The 25,174-nt window shown below is 41.7% G+C and overlaps 1 protein-coding gene across 2 annotated transcripts in view; it reads right to left on the minus strand.

Moving 5' to 3' along the window:
• Window positions 1-630: 630 nt before the first annotated feature.
• SLC30A10 (solute carrier family 30 member 10) overlaps window positions 631-25,174 on the minus strand; it is a 63,701-nt gene continuing 39,157 nt past the window's right edge. Inside the window, exons 1-4 of one of the 2 annotated variants that reach the window (XM_077485783.1) lie at window positions 19,323-21,027; window positions 15,295-15,375; window positions 13,294-13,533; window positions 631-5,430 (exon numbers count right to left, since the gene is read on the minus strand). In XM_077485783.1, coding sequence (XP_077341909.1) covers window positions 4,955-5,430; window positions 13,294-13,533; window positions 15,295-15,375; window positions 19,323-19,866 — 1,341 coding nt within the window. In that variant the 5' untranslated portion in view covers window positions 19,867-21,027 and the 3' untranslated portion in view covers window positions 631-4,954. Of the gene's footprint in view, window positions 5,431-13,293; window positions 13,534-15,294; window positions 15,376-19,322; window positions 21,028-25,174 lie in introns of those variants that run through there. The other variant, XM_077485784.1, reaches the window with a different exon arrangement.

A 25,174-nucleotide genomic window follows, 5' to 3' on the forward strand; every position in this document is an offset into this window, starting at 1 on the left:
ATATATTGTAGTTTACCCATTATTAGATGTGGTGGCTGCTTTTGTCTTTTTTTGGGGGGGGGGGGGGTTCCCTTTGTTTTCACCTGGTGATCTGGCCAGTAACACCCCTCCTGTTTTAGACTGCCCCCACTCTGTATGAACGAGCATAGGGGGCACAACAGACAGAAGCACTGTCGGTCTGGTGGCGGGTAGTGTTAAATGCACTAGCAGATTTAACTACACCAACAAGTTGAAGCCAAACTACAGCTCACATATTAAAATTACAGCAAACAGTATTTTTTTTCCTTTTGGGATCTTACACGACTAAATAAAAGCTGATCATTGTAAGCACCACTGCCACAGCTAAATGGTTTTGTCTCAGCCCTGTAAACTGATACACCTGGAAGAGAGCATATTCTTTTGAAAAACAGGCTTACTAGCTGGATCACCAAATGAAAATAGAGGAAAGAAAGCCTAAGACCAAAAAAGAATGCAATTATTACATCTAAGAATTGGTAAGCTACAATATAATAAAGGTTTACTCTTGGGTTTAATATCACTTTAATGCCTTTTAGTAGAAAAATCAAAGTCTTACCACCGCTTAGTATCATACCAAAAACTATGATTTAAACAAAAAATACTACATCAAAGTTATTACAAAAATAAAACACTTTATTACTTTTTCTAGATGTCATATACATTATAGCATTATCGTAAACTGGACATAAAATATACAGAGACAGCACAAAAAATATTTTCACAATTGTGGATTATCATTGCAAATGGTTATCAAAACCCTTTGGCTGTGTGTATAACTGTATCGGACTTGGATGAACTCTCCATGACGTGAATTGACAACATAAAATACATTTTGGATTTCAGCCTCGGAAAAACATTTATTCTTCTTTACAACCGAATGATCTGTAGCAGATAGATAAAAATTCTGGAGGTCTAAACTCATAGACAGAACCTGATCAGTTGATTACTTTTATATGTTGAAACAAATCAAAATTGAATTTTAGTACCCTTTATTTCTAATTGGAGTTAAATGTCTGAGATATCAAACAAAATAAATAAATTCCATAATTGATCAGTTGTCAATACCTAGTAATATCTATCACATAAATGGCTGAAGGGTGTTTATCCAGCCCAAAAAAAAAAAAACATGACTGTTGTCTGGACCAGCCAAAAGGAATGGCACTAAGATTTCCCCCCCAAAAAAAGGAAGGTGCTGTGCCATTACCTATCTCAGATTACTGTATCGCTAGGAAAGAACATATACAACGATATAGATATAGAAAGAATAATTTTGGTTCTTGAGTTTGCTTTTCAGATCACTGGAGCATCATGGACATAGCTCAGGCCACAAAATAAATAACTTCCAGTATGTGTGGCATCCATTTTTTTCCAAAATGGGCACCAGGGAACATTTATATAATGGTACATACATACTGATGATTTCTACCTTCCAAACCCATCTGCTCAAGAAAAAAAGGCTTAAAATTAGACTTTCTCCAAAGCTCTCTCCATATATAATGGAGTCTGAATGTCTAAAATTGCACAGTCACAGCCCTGAGCAATCTCCCTTTACTCAGCATACACACCCTAGTCAGCAATCCTCCCAATAATGGAAAGAGGAATAGAAACAGAATACAAATGTCCAAACCACAAAGCAATGATGACATAAGTCTCACCCTGTCTGTCACTGTCTGTCATTGTTCCCTGCATAAATAAGCAGAATATCATAATTACAGGGAAAATGTTGGCCTGGGGACCTAAATGATTTGGAAGGATCTATCTCGTTCAGGGACAGGCCCATGGGCCACTCCCTGTAATTGCTGGCTTCTGCATGGCCCATTAGGACACCTTTAGCCTCACCTTTCCTAGACTTTTTTCTTTAAATTATAAATCCATAAGAAGTAAACTCAATATAAGGCAGATATCTGAAAGCTTGTCCACAAAAATAGTAAAGCAGAGCTGTTAATAAAAACAACTATATCATTTACTTCGACTTATGAAGGCCCAATGGGTTCGATATGAGCAAAGACTTCACTTTTGCTCCTGTTTGCTGCACTTTTAGTGCCCAGTGAATTTGATATTCCTTTGCATCACAAAGGGTAAAAAAAATAGAAGTGGTTCTCACAAGGTTCCTCCTGACTGTTTAGACAGCTGATGTTCTGATGTCATCCTGGGACGTATAAACAAAAAAAAATGAAGTAAAACTAGTATCTGGGAGTGCAAACTATCATTCATTAAATTGTGGTGGGCAAGATGTTGGTATTTGCAAGCAAAAGCATTCAAAAACACATGAAGAACTTGCAACAAAACAGCTCATCTGATTAATGTTTCTTTGCAAGTAAAAAACTAAAACAGACTACTGCCATTACAAGGCCAGTTAAAGCCCAATTGAGCCCTCAGGTATTTTACTTGTTATGCAGCCAGGAATACATCCAAAGGCAAATCACCTTAAGGAATTGTAGTAATACAAAGTGATTGGCTGTCAGCAGTAAGTGGTTTCAAACATGCTTGGGGCAAGCATAGATCTATACTCAGACAAAAAAAAAAAAAACCAGGTTAACTCGATGGACCACTTGGTCTTTTTTCTGACATCACTTTTCTATGTTTCAATCTACTAGGCTGTACTCAGCGCAGCAAAAACAGCCTCCCATCACTGCCTATAGAGTGTGTAGAACTTTCGTGATGGACATTTCAGCTGAGCTGACAGGTCTGGTTGGGAGCCACTGTACTAACCATGCAAGGTTAGTTCAGTGATCTCTCCCGCTGAGCTTTTGTGTTCTGACAGGGGGACACCCCACCCCCCCCCCCACCCCGCGCCTCCGATCAGCTCTCTCTGCGATTGGATGAGCACTGATCAGGGGTCGATCGGCTGCTGGTTTTCCAGCATGCACGTCTGACATACACATGGGCAGAATGTACCGGTATTTTTTGTACCGGCAAAGATCTCCCAACATTCCTGTGTGTACAGGACTAAGTGTAAGTAAATCCCCCTTATCGTTTTCAGCCAAGGAGGCTGCCATCTTTACCTCTGTTTAAACTACAACTGCCATGATGCTGCACATGTGATAATTTATAACACCAGCCATTGGATGGTTTGACAGTTTGGTTGAGAGCACAACCAATGGGATTGTTACATTTGCGGCACGTGTCGTAAATTAAACTGTCTTGTGGATGGGTTTACTTCTGCTTTAAGTCTAATCTAGTCATGGCTTGGTTTTTATATTGCCCCTATGGTTGTATTTTATTTCAAATGTGGCCCCTCAGATCGACAAAATTTGTAGCCTTAGAGCCTACCTCTATACCTCATATTCCATAAGGCAGACACTAATATTACACAATTGGTGGTAAATTTCCTGTGGCCACATTCAGATGAACTCCACTTGCTATTAGCATCATACTTTCCGCACTGCTTATAACTTTATTGCCTGAATAGCTTTCTGTGTTCCTGGCAAAACAAATCGGCAAGATTTATTTCAAATAATAATTTTACTGCTTTGATGATTAGTATTAACAGGGAGACAGCCAATTGAATTTTTAGAGACCAATGTCACCATTGGTGTGAAACAGGATACTGTGGTGTCACATTTAAACTGCTATTTATTAAGCGCAAGGGAATCTTCAAAAAATATATTTTCACTTTAATATTTTATTTTCATCTTATCACTACAGACGCGATTGTTGTATTTTTTGATTGTGTTGAACATCATATCTTATATTTAAAGTGTAATTTACACAGACAAAACTAAGACATCATAAAAAAAAAACCTGAGTTCAGAGAATATATAATATAAAAAAGATACTATTTACTTTTTTTCATTTATACATATATGTTCTATTATGTTTTCTGCAGAACGGCTACTTTAGTACAGTGCATATAAAGGCAAGGAACAAACAACATTGGATGAAACCAATTTTGCTTTGTGTTTTTTGTAAATCATTTTCAGTTAACCCTATTTAGCAAATACCCTGAAGAAAGTGTAGCTCCTGTAGCCTGTGACAACCAAACATCTTTCTTTTCTACAGTGCAGATCAGAAGTTGAAAGGAATAATCTATATGGTTGCTATGGCCAAGGAACAAAATTCTTTTTCTAGATTGCAAAATAGGAAATTGGGAGGAAGACCTCAAAAAGAGACCCTCATTTGGTATCTGTATTCAAGGAGTACTAGATTTTTGTTTATGTTTTATGTGCAGCTTTTGTGTGTTATGTATGTTTTTTGATATGTATGCATGTGTAATTTTTATCATATAATAAATATTTTTTTGATATTTTTTACATAAACTGGGTACCGTTATAGTCTTTATACTTAGTTTGTTAGGGTCCATTATTTTGTATATCTTTTTCTAGATACTTTAAAAAAACAAAAAAATGGAAGACCCTTGCTTTGAAGTCCATAAACTCAGAAAACAATACTATGTGCGGGATTCTGGAAACCAGCTCTGTCACTGAATTACCCGTGACATAAAACTTCAGGTTCTGCTAGAATTAAAGGAGTGAACATTTTTCAAGGCATGCACCAAGATAATTGCACTTCATGGTTTAGAGCTATGACATATTCGTACAAACAAAAGAGCCATTAATGAACCATACCGTCTATACAGTTTCATAGTACACAAGAAAGCAACAGTACAAATATAGATTCATAGGCATCCAGACTCGATTTTGTACATCACAAAGTGGTACGTACTACATAGTCCCCCATATTTACAGAGGGTTTAACATCAATGTAATTTAGTGTGTTTTTGATCGATTGTGCATTTAAAGGCTTTTGTTTTCCATATGTGCATCCCCTAGCAGAGGTATACATTGCCCATTCAAGAACTCGACAGTAATGTCTACCAAAGAACACAGAGTATATAGGCAAACAAACCATAACATCATCATACATCCAATGAAGTGTTTTGGTCCTCAGAAAATTATTAAGGTTTTTAAACTCACTATGGTTCATCTAAACATTTTTAAAACCGAGTAGATTTTGCATTTAGAGCCTCATTTTCTTGGTTTACACTCCCGACACCATTCACTTCTGGATTCTCTATGTACAGAGGGTCGACCGGTGTGTTAGCATCAATGTTTAAGTCATTACTTCGGTACCACACTTGAGAAGATTTGCCTTTTTTCAGAGCCGTGCCATTGGTCTCAGAGTAAGGGACGAGCTCCTGGCTGCAGCAGAGATAAGGATCACAGTTCTTGGAGATACAGGGGTTGCTACAAGCTAAGGAGACCTCCTTCTCTTTGATAAACTCAGCCTGAAGAGTGACAGCATGGACCCCAGCCGAATGGAAGACCTTTCGGATGCTGCGATTAGAGGCCAGGTAGTCGCTGAGGCTCTGGAACTTAACATGAACGGTTGCAATGTTCTTTCCACTTGCCAGTTCCCATATGTGAATTTCGTGAATACTTTTCACTCCTGGGATTAATGATATTTTGCTACCTATAGAACATGGAAACAAAAGAAATTAAAGATATTTTGAGAAGCAGTTGGTTTAAATGACCAAAGCAGTCACTTGGTGAAGTCATGGTACTCAAACAATATTATGAATTCCGGTTAACAGAACGATCTAACAAAGCCAGTGGTCACTTTAAGGGTACTGCCGGTCCTACAATATTTCTTTGCAACATACCCATATATTGAAGGTTGACAGTTGTCTTTGCTGATCATCCTCTGCACAAATAAACAGAAAGTAGTCCCCAGTTTCAATCAATCCCTTCCCTCTATCTTAGAAAGTATTAGCTTCTAACCATACAGTACAATTGCATTTTTTGGCAGACATGTGCATACTCTCTCTAGTCTGACAGTGACCATTTGGAAATTTCCAGCTGATCCAGTTGATCAGTTGTTCAATTATTCTTCATTAATATGAACTTTGAAAAACCAAAACAGTTCTCCAAAAACTGGAAATGTCTACATAGTATAGAATAGCATCCATATCATCTTAAGATCAGATCACCTGGAACCCTAATGCCACGTACACATGAGCGGAATGTCCGACAGAAAAAGTCAAACGGGAGCTTTTCAATGTATATTTCGATCGTGTGTATGCCCCATCTGACGGACCTAGAAATAGATATCTAAATATTTCCGACTGAACCAATTCCTATCGGGAAAACCACTTGTCTGTATGCTGTTCCGACGGACCAAAAACAATGCATGCTCTGAAGCAAGTACGAGACGGAAGCTATTGGCTACTGAACTTCCTTTTTCTAGTCCCGTCATACATGTTGTACGTCACAGCGTTCTTGATGGTCGGACTTTGGTGTGATCGTGTGTACGCAAGACAGTTTCAGCGGAATTCAGTCCAAAAAACCTTCAGAGTTTATTCCGACGGGAAAACTGGTCATGTGTGCAGAGCATAAGTTGCCTATTTTTTCCATCCAATATGCTCATCTTGTAAGCAGTGTGTGCCTGCTTATAAGACTGCAGGTGTAAAATGTAACACACTAGCACAGATTATTGGTTTGTGTCTTGGCTTGTTACATCAAACCATACTTAGTGCATCCACAAATTGTCCAAGTACTGGGTCAATATATTACTCAAGCAACAGTAATAACAAATGTGTTTTGCCACAGGGTATAGTAGGTGACCTTGTTGGCTCTGTAAACTAATAAAAAAATATGCATGTAGGTAACTCGATGTGACTTTACTATGGTCCTGTACCCAGTTTAGCGGGTTCTTCATATCTGTGGGTTTACTCGATAATTTGAGGAGCGTGAAAGAGGCATTTGAGCATCATTGAACTGCTCAATAAATTTAAAAACAGAATGGCGGGTCCAAAATGGGAAACAACCTTGCTCCACTTGCTATCAAGGACAGCCCAGCAAATATGTTGCCTCAAGGCACTTTAATACCACAGCCCTCTTGTATCTATGGTAGCACAGACACTGGGACATACTGTAAATGATAATACATACATTCAAAGTAACCTTATCAGGAAGCTATCCCATCCCTCTCGTTTGTACAATAACCTACCAGACTCCAGAGCTGCATAAGAGAGATGATGACCCCATGTGTATGAGTGCAAAACACAGTAGCCATCATTGTATAACACTTTGAGTGTCTCTGTACATTTAAAGCAGAGTTTTTCAACTGGGGTTTATCATAACCCTAGAAGTCAACAGGGGGCTTCATTGCTGTCCATCACTGCAGCAGATTTATATCTATCCAGTAGTGGCTTCAGTGTTCTTCTTAAGCTATCGCTCATTCAAGTGCTGGGTATCAATAGGCAGACTGATTTTAGCCCAATACTACTTGCCAAGTTCCAGCTCCTGACACCTGCACATTGAGCCAACAACACAAGACAACAGGAAATGTTAACAAAAAGCAGTTCAACTCTAAGGTATGTAACTGTATTCTCTCCATGCTCTGTGCACTACTTGCTCTTTGATAACATGGGCATATCTTATTAGATAATGTTTGTCAGACACCAGACACTACGACTTTTCCTCCCACAGCTGAAACAACCTACCAAGATATTATTTCTCTCTCTTCAACATTTCTCCTTTGATTCCACCATGGTTAAGGAATTTGCATCATAATACTACTGAGACCCAAAGAAGTCAAGTTATCTTACAAAATCATTTTCCCAAAACTGAGCTGCCAATGAAACGTACTTCCAAAAATCCTAGGCATGTGAGCTCCTTTGATAAAGAGACTGGAGGAAATGAACTGGAGCAATTTTCCACCAACACTAAATACCCTTTTCCAGGGTAAGTAAGAATGTGAAAGCCAGTTTCCAACTGATCAGTGTATTTTGCACTGAACACCAATGCAGGGTTAGTTATTTTATTTCTTTTATTTATTGATATATCTACAAATCACTGGTGACACTAGCATTCCATGAGCTGTATGATCAGACATTCTTGCCCAAGAGCTCAGTTGATTAAGGGTTCCTCAACGGTAAAAAAGGGTTGGGGCGATTTAAAGTCTTGGAAACTAGAAAGAGAATCATTGGATACACACAACCTTAGTGAAATTTTAAACAGCCACACAGGTAGATGATAACAAGGAATGCAAGCAATTTCAGCTTTTAGAGTAATCTGTGTGTGTACTAGAAACATTGGTTATTGCTTGTGGAGTTGTTCAAACACATTGTAACCTCCCAGCGTTAACTTTTCCTGTATTGAAGTCCACCAAACAGTATGTAAACCTGGCGCAAGTCATATTTAAAGGTGAAGTATAGCCAAAGCTTTTGGCTATACTTCTCCTGGGGAGCACAGTAGCAAAGTTTATTCTGCACTCTTGTGACCTGTTTTTAGCTGACAGCGGGCTAAAGTGCACTGTTTGCTGACATCACAGTGCCAGTCCAGGCCCGAAAAGATCCCGACCATATAGTCGGGATCTGCCCAGAAGCCTGGACCGGCAGCTTCCACCCTCTCCACAGCTCAGCACTCCAGTGAGCACTGGAGGGGCAGAGCAGAGTGCACTCTGCTCACGGAACACTGAGAACTGAGTGATCAGCTGTGTTTGATTGCTCAGTTCTCAGTCTTAGAGCTGGCAGATGAAAGATGCAGCAACCACCTAGATGAGTATATATATATGTTTTTTCTTAACCCTTACTAATCTTTTAAATAGGAGAATGTGTCAGTTGTCAACTAGAAGCTAAGCACTGGTAGGCTTTGATGCAAAGCCTTCCCTGTAACCCTAACACTATCCCTCAATGTAACCCTAACAATTATTATTATTATTAGTATACAGGATTTATATAGCACCAACAGTTTGCGCAGTGCCTTACAACATTCGGATAGACATTACAATTACAACAATTCAATACAGGAAAAATTACAGGGCCCTGCTTGTTAAACATAACAATAAGCCTTCATTTAACTCTACCACGTATCCTCCCTGTAATCCAAACAATAAGTCTTCCTTTAACCCTACTACTTATCCTACCTATAATCCAATCATCATCTTTAACACTAACTCTCCCTATAACTCTATGAATCAATACCCCTCATACTAACCATCTCTGTAACCCTAACCTTAACCCACCCCATAACTTTCACACTAAACTTCCCTGTAACTTTAACGTTTACTAACCCTCATACCATATCTCGTGTTGACCCTTCATGTAACTCTAATATTAAACCTCCCTGAAACCCTAGCCCCAACCCTCTATGTAACCCTAACACTGAGGTTAACCCTCCCTTTAACCCCAAGCCCTTGTACACACGGTCGGACCTTCCGACAACAAAATCCGTCAGATTTTGTCTGAAACTGGTGTTGCATACACACGGTCGGACAAAGTTGTCGGAAAATCCGATCGTTCGTAACGTGATGACGTTATTTCGTTGCGACGGGACAACGTTCAGGCTAGTAGCCAATAGCTTTGGTCTAGGAATTTGATCTGAGCATGCGTGGCACTTTGTCCGATCGGATCATGTTGTCGGAAAATTTTTATATCCAGCTCTCAAACTTTGTTGGTCGGACATTCCGACGGAAAAAGTCGGATAAAGCCCACACGCGGTCGGATTTTCCGACAACACGATCCGATCAGACATTTTCCGTCGGAATGTCCGACCGTGTGTACAAGGTCTAAGACTATCTGTATCCACAACTCTAATATTAACCCTACCTTTAAACATAACACTAAAGCCAGCCATAGACAGAGTGGGAATGCCTCTGGAGGAGCCATTGTGTTCAAGCAGTAACCACATGTAAAATCTGACAGGCTCGTTGTACTCAAGTTGATCGATAGATAGGTACATTCAGCCTGCCCATACATGGTTTGAATCTCAGATGGTTCCTGCTGAACCGGCTGAGATTCGAACCATTTATGGCAGGCTTAACGCTCTCTATAACTCTAAAAGTAACCCTCACACTGAACGTCTCTGTAAAACTAACCTTAAAGTGGATGTAAACCCTCCCATATAGCCGGTGACATGAACAGCCTCAGATGATACATAGGGATACACAGGGATGAAACAAATCTCCCTACATAAATTTTACATGTATATCTGCTGTGTTCAGCTTTCTGTATTCTTTAGAAAGTAAACATTGTGTTAGAGAAGGCAGACCCCCCCCCCCCCCCACATAGGCAGAGAAAGGAAGAAATGTGCAGAGCTGTGCTGTGAATAGACCAGCTCTCTGCTAATCTATCTATAGCACCCACCCTGACACAAATTCCAAGCTGGTTTTAGCCTCAGTTGTCGGAGAACTTGTCAGAAGTTATCATGATAATAACAGAAGAACAGAGCAGCAGAAAGACATGTGACTTAGCACTTTGGAGAGAGATAAGAAAACACTACAGATATATGATATATGTGCTTAGGTCAAATTTCATGAATCGGGTTTACGTCCACTTTAATGATAACGTGACCACTTGTTTGCACTATCTTGCACTGGGATCATCTACAGCAGTGGTCATCAACCCTGTCCTCAGGGCCCACTAACAGGCCAGGTTTGCAAGATAACTGAAATACATCACAGGTTATATCATTTGCTAATCAGTGATTGCAGTATTCTAGTCTGCATCTCCCCAAGGTAATACATAAAACCTGGCCTGTTAGTGGGCCCTGAGGACAAGGTTGATGACCATTGATCTACAGTGAAGAGGCTGTGCGAAAATATACTAGCTCTAGGAATCAGTTTCTTAAAGGTATTTTATTGTTTCATAAGTATCATTTAGACCCCTTTCACACTGAGGCGGTTTTCAGGCACTTTTGCGCTAAAAATAGCACCTGAGAACTGCTTCCCAATTATTTCAATGAATGCTTTCACACCCGGTCAATGCGCTTGCGGGGTGGTGAAAAAAAAATAAAAATCCTGCAAGCAGCATCTCTGGGGCATGTTTGGAGTGCTTTAAAAAAAGCACCTCAAAATGGCTCTTTATCGTCTCATTATATAAAAATCGCACCTCTAGTGCCTCAAAAGCACCGCAAAAATGACCAGCGTTTTATCTGCAGGTTTTGCAGCACTTCAGTGTGAAAGGGTTCTCTGTAAACAGGAGGGGATTGGCTAGATCATAAGCAGCCATATTGTAATACAGCTAATCATAAGGAATATAAAAGTAAGGACACAAGCATGTTATTCAAGGTTACATGGGATCATTGGATATTAGTTCAAAAGCACAGATCAGATATCCTCTGCATGTGAACTGTGCTGTTTTTGTGCCTATGTGTGTTTATTTCCTGGTGTGGAAACAAAGGCACATATAGAAAGGCTGGCTGAGAACAAACAGAAATGACTCAAGTGATTATTCTCCTAGTACTTCATTCCGGTAAACAGTTTTATGATGATGAGCTACTAATGAATATGGCACCTCCCATATTTATTCAAGACACTATTTATATGGATCAGTACACAAAAGAAGGCTTGTCTGGCTGTAATATCAATCATCAATCACAGGGCCATATCTCCTGCCCTGAAATACCAAGTTTTAATGCATAACTTGGCATTGTTTCACAAAGTGGTTTTATTTAAGGGCCTTAAACTACGTAGAGGGTTCTTTACTGTAAGAGCGGCAAAGATGTGGAATTCCCTTCCACAGGTGGTGGTCTCAGCGGGGGGGGCATCAATAGTTTTGAGAAAAAATTTGATAAGCATCTGAACAACCGCAGCATACAGGGATATATCAATGTAATTTTGACATATAATCACACACATAGGTTGGACTTGTGTCTTTTTTCGACCTCACCTACTATGTAACTATGTAACTCTACCCAAAACTAAAATACATTGATGGGCTGAAAAAAAAAAGCCAGCAATTTCTTGTTTTAAAATGGTGACTCCAACCAGGCAGCCTTGTAATGGACTAATGCCGTGTATACACGACCAGACTTTTCGTCAGCAAAGGTCCGACGGAACCGTGTGTGGGCTTCATCGGACCTTAGCTGTCTAAACATCAGATGGACTTAAGATTTAGAACATGTTTCAAATCTTTCTGACGGACTCGAGTCCCGTCGAAAAATCCATTCGTCTGTATGCTAGTCCGACGGACAAAAACCGACGCTAGGGCAGCTATTGGCTACTGGCTGTGAACTTCCTTATTCTAGTCCAGTCGTATGTCATCACGGTCGAATCCGTCGGACTTTGGTGTGATTGTGTGTGGCCAAGTCCTTTCGTTTGGAAAGTCTGTCGGACTCTGCTGAAAAGTCAGTCGGGGAGACCGTCGGACCTAGTCTGACGGAAAGTCCAGTCATGTGTATGTGGCATTAGCGGATGAATGTAAATACTACAAGGGTTATTACTTGCTGCTGGGATCCTAACAACTAAGAATCCAGTCAGTTATTCAAGATATTCTGGAACATCAAGTTTAGGACGGCATATAGCCCTGCAGCACTGAGCTCTTTTGTTTTATTAAAAAAAACACCTTTATGCAGTTTTATGTTTATCTAAGTCTGTGTAGGTTTTCTTCAGGTGTTCTAGTTTCCTCGAACAACCCATAAACACTTTAGACCTGAAGTATAATCTGCTTATATTTGGCCTTCCCTGGTTCCTCCCTAGAGGAACCCCTCTGTACAGTTTTCTACCAAGCTTCCTGAAAACATCACAGCACTTAGTACTCTTTGCAAGAGCCCCCAATTCTGATGCAAACAGTAGACTGGCTCATAAAGGCCAAATATCGGGCGACATTGGCCGGTTAAATATAAACTGTCCAACATTTGGCCCATGTGTTTGGCAGCTGGACTGACAAAAGTAGTCAGTTTGGCTGGCTTCTGTCAGATGGGTTTGCTGGAAAACCAGCAGCTGACCATCTCCCAATCAGCGCTCTCAGCCAATGGCAGTGAGCGCTGAGCAGAGTGTTCTGGCAGGGGGCCGCCCCCATGTCCGAACACAATAGCACAGCGGGGGGAGAGTTGCCAGTTATTTTTCATTCAACTCGCTGCGATGAACTAAAAAAAAAAAACCTAATGGTGTGTACGAGGCTTTAGGAGAGGTTATGCAATTATCAAAATGCTTTAATGGGTGGATGTTGGCCAGTCTGGAGGGGTGGGAGCTTCTAGGCAGGTTGAATTTGCATGCAGACCATCCTAGGTAACACCCGCATGTGATGCTGAGCCTCCATTATTGAAAGGACTGAATTCCAATAAATAGAAAGGGCCAGCCAGGGACAGTAAGGCTGGAGAGGAAAGAGCTCGATGTTGCCTCGATCTTCTAATGCACACTGTGCAGTGAAATCAGAATGAGTAATTTCAGTACACAAGAGGAGTCTTTATAACTGTGCAAGCCTGAAGATAAGGCTGGAACCCAGCCTTAGGCAATCTGAAAATGCTGATACTATATCAATTCTGATAATATACGTATAAATACAAGTAACATTATTGAAGTCTTCTCCACATGTAAAAGAACGTTTCTTACCAATGTCACCAACGTTAACATCCTCAGGGACCATTTGGAGTAATATAGTGCCTGTTTCTTTGATGAGGGGGAAAGCGGAATATAATATGATGGCCACCATGACTAGAGTAAGGCTGGGATCGATGTAACACTGCCAGTTGCAGGGTTCTTCAGGTTTTAAAGGTCTGACATAAAATATGATTGCTGCCACCACTACTACCACTGACCCCAGTGCATCTCCCATAACATGAAGCAAGACACCTGCAGACAGAGAAAGAAAGTATTATTGTCAAACATCTCATTATATATTTTTTTATTTCTCTATTTCAATCAAAACTGGAATTTCAATTTTTGATAGATATTGGAACAGTGTCCTACGATATATTGATCTTGAGTCCCTATGTCCGCATTGAATTAAATCTGTTTATGTCCCTAAATCTTTCTCGACATCTGCCTCCTGTAAACCCTAACCATCAGCAATCATGACTGGAAGAAGACAAGGAAAGGGAGGGATTATTTAAGCAATTGTGTTGTTAGTCTAATTCATGGATCTTTCATAATGGAGGAGAGCGAACAAGCTCCACTGCAGTCTTTTTTTTAAAAAAAAACCTTTTTAAGGTTGTACCATGTGTTATCTATAACTCATATAGATAGTGTGATAGTCACTGGGAAGAATGCTCTTTACATTTTGTGGTCATTGGGGAGAATCCCACCCTTATGGGTAGCTTAAAAACTCATTGTTTTTCAGTGGTCTCCAAACTGCAGCCTGCAGGCCAGATGTGGTCCTTTGCTTTCCCTTATCTGGCCCTTGGGACACTATTCCTCTCGTTGATACAAGGCATTATTCATCTTACATACACCAATGATGGAGCACTATTCCTTCCACCAACACCAACGACTGGGCACTATTCCTCCCAATGACACCAATGATCAGTGATGGGGCACTATTCCTCCCACTGATACCAATGATGGGGCACTATTCCTCCCAATAACACCACTGAAGGGGCACTATTCCTGCCACTGAAACCAATGATGGGGCACTATTCCTCCCACTGATACAGATGATGGGACACTATTCCTCCCACTGACACCAATAATGAGGCACTATTCATCCCCCTGACACCAATGATGGGACACTATTCCTCCCACTGACACCAAGGATGGGGCATTATTCCTCCCACTGATAATGATAATGAGACACTATTCCTCCCACTGAGACCAATGATGGGGCACTTATTCCTCTCACTGTTATGAGACACTATTCTTTCTACTGCTTTCAGTGATGGGGAACTATTCTTCCAACTGCTACCAATTATGGGGCATTATTACTCCTACAGATAGCAATGATTGAACACTACAACTCATACTTATATCAATGATGGGGCACTATTCCTCTAATGACACCAATTATTGTGCATTATTCCTCTCACTGATCCCAATGGTCGGGAACTATGATTTGGCACTATTTCTCCTCATACTGACCATAAGTGGTATTTAATTTTTTTTTACATAAACTCACCACCAAGCCCGGGGCATTTTCTACTCCCACTGACCACAGTCCGGCTAACTCATTGAACGCATGTTGTGCTTTTAATCAAACTCATGGACCTCTCAGAATGGAGGAGAGAGTACAGGAATTACCTCATTAATGATCTGTTCTCCAATTGCAATCCTTGATCAAGCTCTATTGAATGTTCTCAACCTTTTTAACATGGAGGAACCATTGAAATAACTTTCCAGGCTAAGGAAAAATCTTCTAATAATTACTATAATCTATAATTAAAGGCATATTAGCCTGATGGTCACTAGAAAGGATGCTCCTTAAATCTGGAAAGAATCCCCTAGCAACCTCTGGAGAAACCCTAAGGTTTCATGGAAGGCTAATCTATTGCTTTGATTTTAGCGTAAAAAAAGTGAGATCATGGGCCTGGCTATGCTGCCTGGTAGGACAGTTGCTCTATAAGTACATTCTGTATATTTTTCTCCATTTTAATCTGCACATCTTCTTTTTATAATATTTACCTCTCATGTTCAGGGCTGCCCCACTGTTATTCTTGGACTTCTCATCCTCCAGATCAGAATCCTGGTCTTCTAGAGAGTCACCTGTAGCCAAAGAAGAAACGCTGTGTTGTGTATAAATTCTACAAACAGAAGAAACACCAGTTTTTCAAAAATCAGCTTTGCCATTGACAATACAAATAGAATGTTTTGTCTGGAGACACACTTTAAAAGCAAATAGGGTCATACAACTTTAGAAAATGGCACATACAAAGGACAAATCTCATAATGTGATGGCAAGATCCTAAACTAGGGGCCCCACAACATGATGAGTCAACTTGTTACACATGAGCCTATGAGTATGGGGCTTAAACTAACCTAAATGTAAACCTTTTGGAAGTTACTATATACCTCAATCCATAAAGTTTTTGCATAATCCTCAAGAAAAGGCAAGCAACATCTTTTTAATATTGTTTCAGCTGATTATGCAATGATGACAGATACACTTTACAGATGAAAACACAGAAATATTTTGGCAGACCAGTCAGCCAATAAAGAAAATAAAACATGCTAAGTGTAGTATCCCACTGCAACCAATCAGTAATCCAATTTTATTGATCAGGCTGTTCTAAACACATAATTTTCTATTCTTTAAAGCGGAGTTCCACCCAAAAATTGAACTTTTGCTTTAATGGAATGTAAACCCCTGACATGCCACATTTGGCATGTCATTTTTTGGGGTGGGGAGCGGAAACCCTCTTTTTAGAGGGTCCCAGCTCCCACTTGCTCCTGGCGCACCCGAGGCACCCGAAGATCACCTCTCCCCCTTCCCTCTCAGCAATCATCTGGGATACGTCACAGGTCTCAGATGATTGCCCGGCCGGTCACAGCGCGCAGCGCGGCTCGCGCGTTAGCAGTGCGTGTCCGGCTGTGAAGCCACAGCCGGGCGTCCACAGTGACAATGCTGGCGCTGCAGAGAGGAGGGGGAGATGAGCGGGGCTTTGTAGCGGTTGACTTTTTTTTTTAACAAACAAAATAATACAAATAGTGTAGCGCTTCACTAATGAATGTGGTCAGCATAAATTATATGAATAAAGGCAAAAATAATATAAATATGAATGCCTAAAGAAAAGTCCAATATTGGCCGCACATTCCACTATGTAGCAGGCCCAAGGGTGGCCGAACCGTCACAGAGGGGGGAAATTGGACTGGGCGGATGTATTCATGCGAGTCTGCTTGACTGTAACATCAGAGAAGAATGGATAAAATACTTCTTACCGACTTAGTTGGACCCATACAGTCATATGACAGTTGAGTCTAGAAGGCTTTAGGTCACAGTTTGGGACCGAGGAGTACGAAGAGGGAGGTCTGTTGAGCTGATGGATGAGCTCAAAACGATTGTAGGCCCTGTGATGGATCCTTTCAAATGGAACGTCAAGGGTGTATGTAGTCAATCTCAGACGTAGCCCGTTGTACTGATGCTCCAATCTCGCCCGAATAGGGAGGGAGACGTTGTGGGGGTTCAAGCCAGAGAAACAGAAAAAATGAAAAAAGAAAAAAGGCTCCACATGGTGCAGGTCAGACGGTATAAAAAAGGTTGATTTATTGAAGTCAAAAAATAATTAATGACTTAGTGATCACATAGACAGTCTAAAATAGAAATTAAAAGCAATGTAGGGTGCCAACAGCTCGCCCAACGCGTTTCGACATATGTGTCTTCTACAGGGACATGCCCCTGTAGAAGACACATATGTCGAAACGCGTTGGGCGAGCTGTTGGCACCCTACATTGCTTTTAATTTCTATTTTAGACTGTCTATGTGATCACTAAGTCATTAATTATTTTTTGACTTCAATAAATCAACCTTTTTTATACCGTCTGACCTGCACCATGTGGAGCCTTTTTTCTTTTTTCATTTTTTCTGTTTCTCTGGCTTGAACCCCCACAACGTCTCCCTCCCTATTCGGGCGAGATTGGAGCATCAGTACAACGGGCTACGTCTGAGATTGACTACATACACCCTTGACGTTCCATTTGAAAGGATCCATCACAGGGCCTACAATCGTTTTGAGCTCATCCATCAGCTCAACAGACCTCCCTCTTCGTACTCCTCGGTCCCAAACTGTGACCTAAAGCCTTCTAGACTCAACTGTCATATGACTGTATGGGTCCAACTAAGTCGGTAAGAAGTATTTTATCCATTCTTCTCTGATGTTACAGTCAAGCAGACTCGCATGAATACATCCGCCCAGTCCAATTTCCCCCCTCTGTGACGGTTCGGCCACCCTTGGGCCTGCTACATAGTGGAATGTGCGGCCAATATTGGACTTTTCTTTAGGCATTCATATTTATATTATTTTTGCCTTTATTCATATAATTTATGCTGACCACATTCATTAGTGAAGCGCTACACTATTTGTATTATTTTGTTTGTTGAACTTTGTTTGTTTTTTGGTGTTGGCTGCTGTTTTTGGCTGTTGAGGCCTTTTTCCATATATACTAAATTGTAGCGCAGTGTTTTCCCCTTAAACTGGACTTTTTTTTTTATTGGAACTCCGCTTTAAAGGTATATACACATACACTATATACACACACAATTTCTGCTTGTGCCTCTGTTTTAAGTGGTTGCATATCAGCCACTACATGTGCAGTCTGCAAGTTGAGGTAAGATAAGCATATCTAACCATTCATGAAGTCATTAACCCTTAGACCTCAGATATGACTCATGAAACTGCTCATACCCCAAGGTCACAGCAAGCTGCAAAGTACATGTTATCTGAGTTGAGTCTTATTACAGTCCATAGTACATAGTACATCAAAAGAAAGAAACATTCTTCCCTCTATGGGGTATTTCACTGTTCTGTCTCCCCCCCCCCCCCCCCCCCCGGAATCATACCAGAATAGCCTTGACTTGTTATAAATGTTAATAATACTATCATTAGGCATACAGTGAACAGTTTTATCGATTGGTGAGTTCTAGGCATCTCATGACCCATAACTTTGTTTATGGGACAGGAGTGGACAGGGTTAGTACCTTTGTTTTAGTATAGTTATATAATAATCCATTCACACTGATCTGGGACCCACAATTGTAACACTCTTGTTGACACAAAACGTGTATCATTGACAACCCCTGTTGTCTGTCAAAACTTGATTTCAATAAAAACCATTTGAAACAGAAAAAAAAGAAATGTTCTTGTAGAAATACAAGTCCCAGCAGAACCAGGTGCAAGACCATCATGCTGGAACTTGTTATTTTCAAGGTGGAACATGCAGATTGGTTGACCCAATGACCAATATGGCCAACAAAATCAGAGGGGTAAGTAGAAGAGGCCAAAAGAGACAGCTGCCTGGGGCTGTGATAATTGGGGGTCAGTATTGCATTAGAAAAAAAGATTATTGATAGTTAAACCTGATCCCTACAAATATTATTATTATTAAATTATTATTATTAGTAGTAGTAGTATATATTTTGTAGTTTGTACTGTAACTATCATTATTTGCTGTTGTATTGTTTGTTTTTGCAGGGACGGCTTAAAATAACAGTCACAAGGCTGAAAATAATCATCAGGGAAAACAAAAAATATTTGGCTTAATAAATTACACCTGAATTTGAGAAGATGGTTTGACATAATAAAATGCTTGGCATTTGTCTATAATGGGGTACATTTTTCTTGGGTTATGAAGCAAAATTGCAAACACTGTAACCATAAATCAAAAGTACCTAATTAAACCTCTGATCCATAGTAACGGTCAAATCTGTCTGAAATAGACGTATATTAGTCTGTCCCAGACGAATAGATTGTGTAGGGGAAAACAACTGTGAGCATATAAAGGCCACCACTGCCATTGGATGACCACATTTTAGCAGCTTGGAAAGATATGGATGACCCATATGGCCTAATTATTAGCACATTAGGGCTAAAACAGCCTCATCAGCCAATTATATGTGTGTATGGGCACATAATATACAACTCAAGGCCTCGGTTGCTCATTGGTGCCTTTTTAAAAACCCACTAACCAACACCCATAGTAAAATAACCGAAAGGCACCTGCTCTGTCGTGGTCCTCATGCTCCGTCTCTTGGATATCCGCCCTATAAGGGGTGACATTCAGGTGGTCATTGGATGATCTCTGAGGATTCTCTGGGTCCTTTGTTTTTCTGAATCTCCGCATGCATGCTCCATAGTCCTGGAAGACCAGCAGACCCACAATGTTTACCCCCAGACCCAGGGCACCCACGATCAGCACCAGCTCTGGGCCATCGATCTTCTCTGGCTTGGCTATTCGCAGCACTGAGTCCACCAGGATGGTAAAACAAAGGGCTGTCAAGAAGACGGCATTGCTCAGGGCGCCCACCACCTCTGCCCGGCCATAGCCATAGGAAAACCGAGGACCCCAGTTTGTGCGGCGGGAGATGCGGCTGGCGGTAAGGCCCACACAAAGTGAGATGAGGTCAGACAGCATATTGAAAGAGTCTGAAATGAGGGCAATAGAGTTGCCCAAGTAGCCAGACACCAACTCTGCCACAAAGAAGATGACTGTGATGACCAGCATGAAGATCAGCCGGCAGGTCTTCCCTGTGTACCGCCCCATGGCAGGAAGTAGAGGTAATGGTCAGTGCCAGGAAAGAGAAATGTCTCAGAGGATCAATAGGGCAACAGACTGGGTCACTGTCAGCTCTGTACCTGATTACTGGTTCTGATTGCTCTGCAGGGTTTGCAGCTACTGAGCATATGGCACCAGACACCAAGCAGTGTACAAGCCAGCGTGAGCTGTCTACTGAGCAGTGAACTCAGATCTTATATGTACAATTTAAAGGAGCCAAAAATGTCACTTATTTATCTGTACTGTTTCTAATCAATAAGTGAGATCAAACAACACTGCCTACTAAAGCAGTGAGATCATGTAGCACTGCCTGATGCAGGATAAGTACAATGATGTTCAGTAGCACATTGCAATCTTACAGTGCTAGGCCAGCAGAACAGGGGAGGGTTGCAGAACTGGCTATTTATTGCTGAATATCTTTACTGCAGCAATGGGATCCTGCAGAGCAGGGAGGCAGATCAGCAGTGTAATCTTGCAGTGTGGGGAAGTAGATCAGCAGTGGGATCTTGCAGTGTGGCAAAGTGGATTAGCAATGGGATCTGGCAGTTCAGGAAGGTAGATCAGCAGTAAGATCTGGCAGTTCAGGAAGGTAGATCAGCAGTGGGATCTGACAGTTAAGGAAGGTAGATCAGCAGTGGGATCTGGCAGTTCAGGAAGGTAGATCAGCAGTGGGATCTTACAGTATGAAAAGATTAGAAGTAGGATCTGGTAGGTAGGTATGCAAGCAGTGGTATCTTGCAGTGCAGGAAGGTAGGTTGGTGACTAGTTCCTGCAGTGCAGGAAGGTAGGTCATCAGTGGGATCTTGCAGTATAATAAGGTCGATCAACAATGGGAACTCGCAGTGCTGAAAGGTAGGTCAGCAGTGGGATCTTGCAGTGCAGGAAGGCAGGTCGGCAACTGGATTATGCAGTGCAGGAAGGTAGGTCAGCAGTGCAGGAAGGTAGGTCAGTAGCTGGATCTTGCAGTGCAGGAAGGTAGGTCAGCAGAGCAATCTTGCAGTGCAGGAAGGTAGGTAGGTCAGTAGCTGGATCATGCAGTGCAGGAAGGTAGGTAGGTCAGTAGCTGGATCATGCAGTGCAGGAAGGTAGGTCAGCAGCTCCTCCAGTAATTTCTTCCAGTGGTGTCTCCAGGCTGAGCCTTGCAGTTTATATAGACGGAGCCGAGTGATATAATCGGTGGAGAGTGATGTCACCGCCCAGCCCGGCCGCTCCTATTTTCCAATACAGCGGCACGTACTCAGCACGGTGTGAGCTCCATGTGACAGGCGAGACTCCTCCGATTACACCTGTATGTACCGTGCATTCATCACCCGAGTCACCGGGGACCGGGCTCTCCGAAGCCGGAGGATGGGAGATCCGTAATCATCAACCCAATCCATTCACCGACCAGTCTGTACACTGGATAGAGACATTTCTGACCAATGTGTGTATGCTGTATCTCTCTCTCTCTCTATAGATATTTTTATATCTATATCTATATATAATATATATATATATACACACACGTATAGATATGGATAGATATGTTTGTATTCTAATCACTCATGTCAATACATTGTAACAATGAGTTTATAAAATGTTGTATATACATTTGGAAAACTATAGCCATTCTTAATTCTACAACTCATTAAAATAATCATCATAATGGTCATCATGTAGATTGTAGATTTTTAAGGCTCCCCTCATATCGAAGCATTTTGCGCTTGTGCTTCCATCAGTTGGTAGCGGCGCCCCAAACGCAGCAAGCTGACGCGCATTTTTTCCAGAAGGACATCAAAAAGCTACATAAGTTACTTTGATGTGTTTGTTGTGCACACAAAACCCGCATAAGCATGATGAGATTTTGCACCTATTCTCAAATGTCTTGCTGTGAGTACAGTTCCATGACAAGTCTTTCCCCATGTTTTCCAATGATAACCATTCATATACGCGCGACTTAAAGTTGCAGCAAAATCTTACCTGGATTTTATACTGTGAAATAGGGATGAGCCGAACACCCCCCTGTTCGGTTCGCACCAGAACTTTTGAACGGACCCCAAATTCGTACGAACATTAGAACCCCATTGAAGTCTATGGGACTCGAATGTTCGAAATTAAAAGTGCTAATTTTAACTGCTAATATGCAAGATACTGTCCTAAAAAGGGTTTGGGGACCTGGCTCCTGCCCCAGGGGACATGGGTCAATGCAAAAAAAGTTTCAAAAACGTCAGTTTTGGCGGGAGCACTGATTTTAACCACTTCCCACCCGGCCAATGTATATATACGGCCGGGTGGGAGCCGCCTGCTCCTGATAGGACGTTCAGGAACGTCATTCAGGAGCAGCGGGATCGCGCGCGCCCGCGCAGCGGCGCGATCCCGATGTGCTCGTGTCACCCGGACACGGCACATCTCAGATCGGCAGGAGGGCTCTGTGATTGGCCCTCCTGATCACATGACGGCCGTGTCCAATCACGGCCGTCATGTGATGTAAACAAACAGCCGGTTGCTAGGCAATCGGCTCTCCTCTCCTCACACGGAAGTCACCGCTGAGAAGAGGAGAGCAGAACGCTGCAGCCGGCTGATGATCAGTGAGTATGGGCTGCTTTTCACAGCTTTTTACTCACTGATCATCAGTGTAGTGTAAACACACAACACACCACACAGTGAAAACACAGTCCCCACATATGTCCCCAAAACACACATGTCCCCAAAACATACATGTCCCCAAATAATAAAAACACATGTCCCTAATAATAAAAACATGTCCCCCACATATGTCCCACTAAAATCACATGTCCCAATGATTATCTGCACACATATGTACGTGATCACCTGCACACATATGTACATGATCATTTGCGTACATATGTCCGTGATCACACAAACCAATTATTATACACTTAACGGAATTTTTTTTACCAAAAACATGTAGCAGAATACATTTTGGCTTAAATTTATGACAAAATTTGATTTTATTGGATTTCTTTTCAAATAGAAAAAAGAAAATATTGTTTTTTTCCCAAATTTCCGCTTTTTTTGCGCTTATATCGCAAAAAAAAAAAAACGGAGTCGTGAATAAATAACACCAAAATAAAGCTCTATTTGTGCGAACAAAATGATAACAATTTCATTTGGGTACAGTGTAGCATGACCGCGCAATTGTCACTGAAAGCGCTAGAGCGATGAAAGCTGAAAATTGGGCTGGGAAGGAAGGGGGTGAAAGTGCCCTGTATTGAAGTGGTTAATGACGATTAAAGTGAAAAAAAAAAGTGAAATATTCCTTTAAATATAGTGCCTGGGGGGTGTCTATAGTATGCCTGTGAAGTGCCACGTGTTTCCCGTGTTTAGAACAGTCCCTGCACAAAATGACATTTAACGGAAATAACGTCATTTAAAACTGCTTGCGGTTTTAATGTTATATCTGGTTCCTGCAATATGGTTGAAAATCATTGAGAAAAATGGCATGGGTAGCCCTCCCTGCCCATTACCAGCCCCTTTGGGTCTTAAGGATATTAAGGGGAACCCCGTACCCATATTAAAAAAAGGAAATACGTGTGGCCCCCAGGCCCTATATACTCAGAACACCAGTATACAGGCAGTGCAAACAAGACAGGGACTGTGTAGATTTGTTGTGTTAAGTTGAATCTGTTTGTAATTTTCAAGTGGTACATTTTTAAAGTGTAGCTCCAGTCAAAAAAACTATTTTTAAGCTTTTTGGAAAACATAGGGAAGGGTTATCACCCCTGTATAATTTGTTTTGCCGTCCGTCTTTTTTCTCACTTGCTGTTGTCTCCTTCCGTTTGCAAGTAGGAGATGTTTGTAAGTTGGATGTTTGAAAGTAGGGGCCTGCTCTATATGCTCTGCAGAAATAGCAGAACAAGGTGTTGGTTTTGCCACAACATTGTAAGCCCTCAAAGTGACTCTTGGTGGGCACTGGAGCGCCCTGCTGTGAACGATTATATCAAGAATTGTAATTACATGCCATTGTTGAACAGTGGTAGAAAAATTGACCTTTGGTGGTTGTGGTGCTGGTGCCACAACACTATAAGTCCTCACAGTTACTCTGGGTGGGCACAGGAACGGGCCCTCCTGTGAAATATTATATCAAGAATTGTAATTACATGTCCCTGTTAAACAGGGGCTGAAAAATTGGGCTGCTGGCACTGGTGCTGGTGCCATAACACTGCAACCTCTCCCATACACTCTAGTTTTAGTGCAGGAATTAGCCCTGCCGTAAAGCATTGCATCAAAAATTGTAATTAAACGCCCCTGTTAAACATGGGCAGAAAAATTGGGCCTTAGGCACTGGTGCTGGTGCCACGACACTGCAACCTCTCCCATATACTCTAGTTTTAGTGCAGGAATTAGCCCTGCTGCAAAGCATTGCATCAAAAATTGTAATTAAACGCCCCTGTTAAACAGGGGCAGAAAAATTGGGCGTTAGGCACTGGTGCTGGTGCCATGACACTGCAACCTCTCCCATATACTCTAGTTTTAGTGCTGGAATTAGCCCTGCTGCAAAGCATTGCATCAAAAATTGTAATTAAACGCCCCTGTTAAACAGGGGCAGAAAAATTGGGCTGATGGCATCACCCAGAACCAAAAATGTTCTTCCAACATATTAGCGGAGGAGGAAGAGGATAGACAATCAACATAACATGACAGTCACTCAGCATCAGCATAGGCAGTCTTGAAGGGATGTGATATTTCAAAAAAAATTATTCGGTTACATCAGCTTCAGGTGCTTGGTAGCTGTGGGTGATCCAAGACTGATTCATCTTGATGAAGGTCAGTCGATCAACTGATTCGGTGGACAGGCGCACCCTGTGATCGGTAACAAAGCCACCAGCAGCACTGAAGGTGCATTCCGAAAGAACGCTGGATGCAGGACAGGCCAGTAGCTCAATTGCATACTGTGCAAACTCTGGCCAGTGATCCATCCTCAAGACCCAGTAAGCCAGAGGATTTTCGGTGGGAAGGTGTCCAAGTCTGACCTTGCCCCTAGGTATTCCTGCACCATGTAAATCAGACGCTGGCGATGGTTGCTGGAACCGATCATACCTTGGGGCTGTGGACTTAAAAATTGTCTGAAAGCATCGGTCAGACGGCATCGGTCAGACGGCCACCTTCACCACCGCTCCTTCTGACCGATGCCTCAGCAACACGTTGTCCAGGACCAGGAGTTTGTAACCTCCCAGTCTCTGGGAACGCGTAGCACAGACCTTTCTGCAAGGCCTCCCGGAGATGTCTCATCCTCTGCTCCCTCTGCGACGGCAACCTTACCCTTGTACCGTGGATCAAGGAGAGTGGCCAGCCA

Source organism: Lithobates pipiens, unplaced genomic scaffold (assembly GCF_037356315.1).
Source record: "Lithobates pipiens isolate NorthernLeopardFrog02 unplaced genomic scaffold, aLitPip1_a1.2 Scaffold_18, whole genome shotgun sequence".
Classification (NCBI taxonomy): domain Eukaryota; kingdom Metazoa; phylum Chordata; class Amphibia; order Anura; family Ranidae; genus Lithobates; species Lithobates pipiens.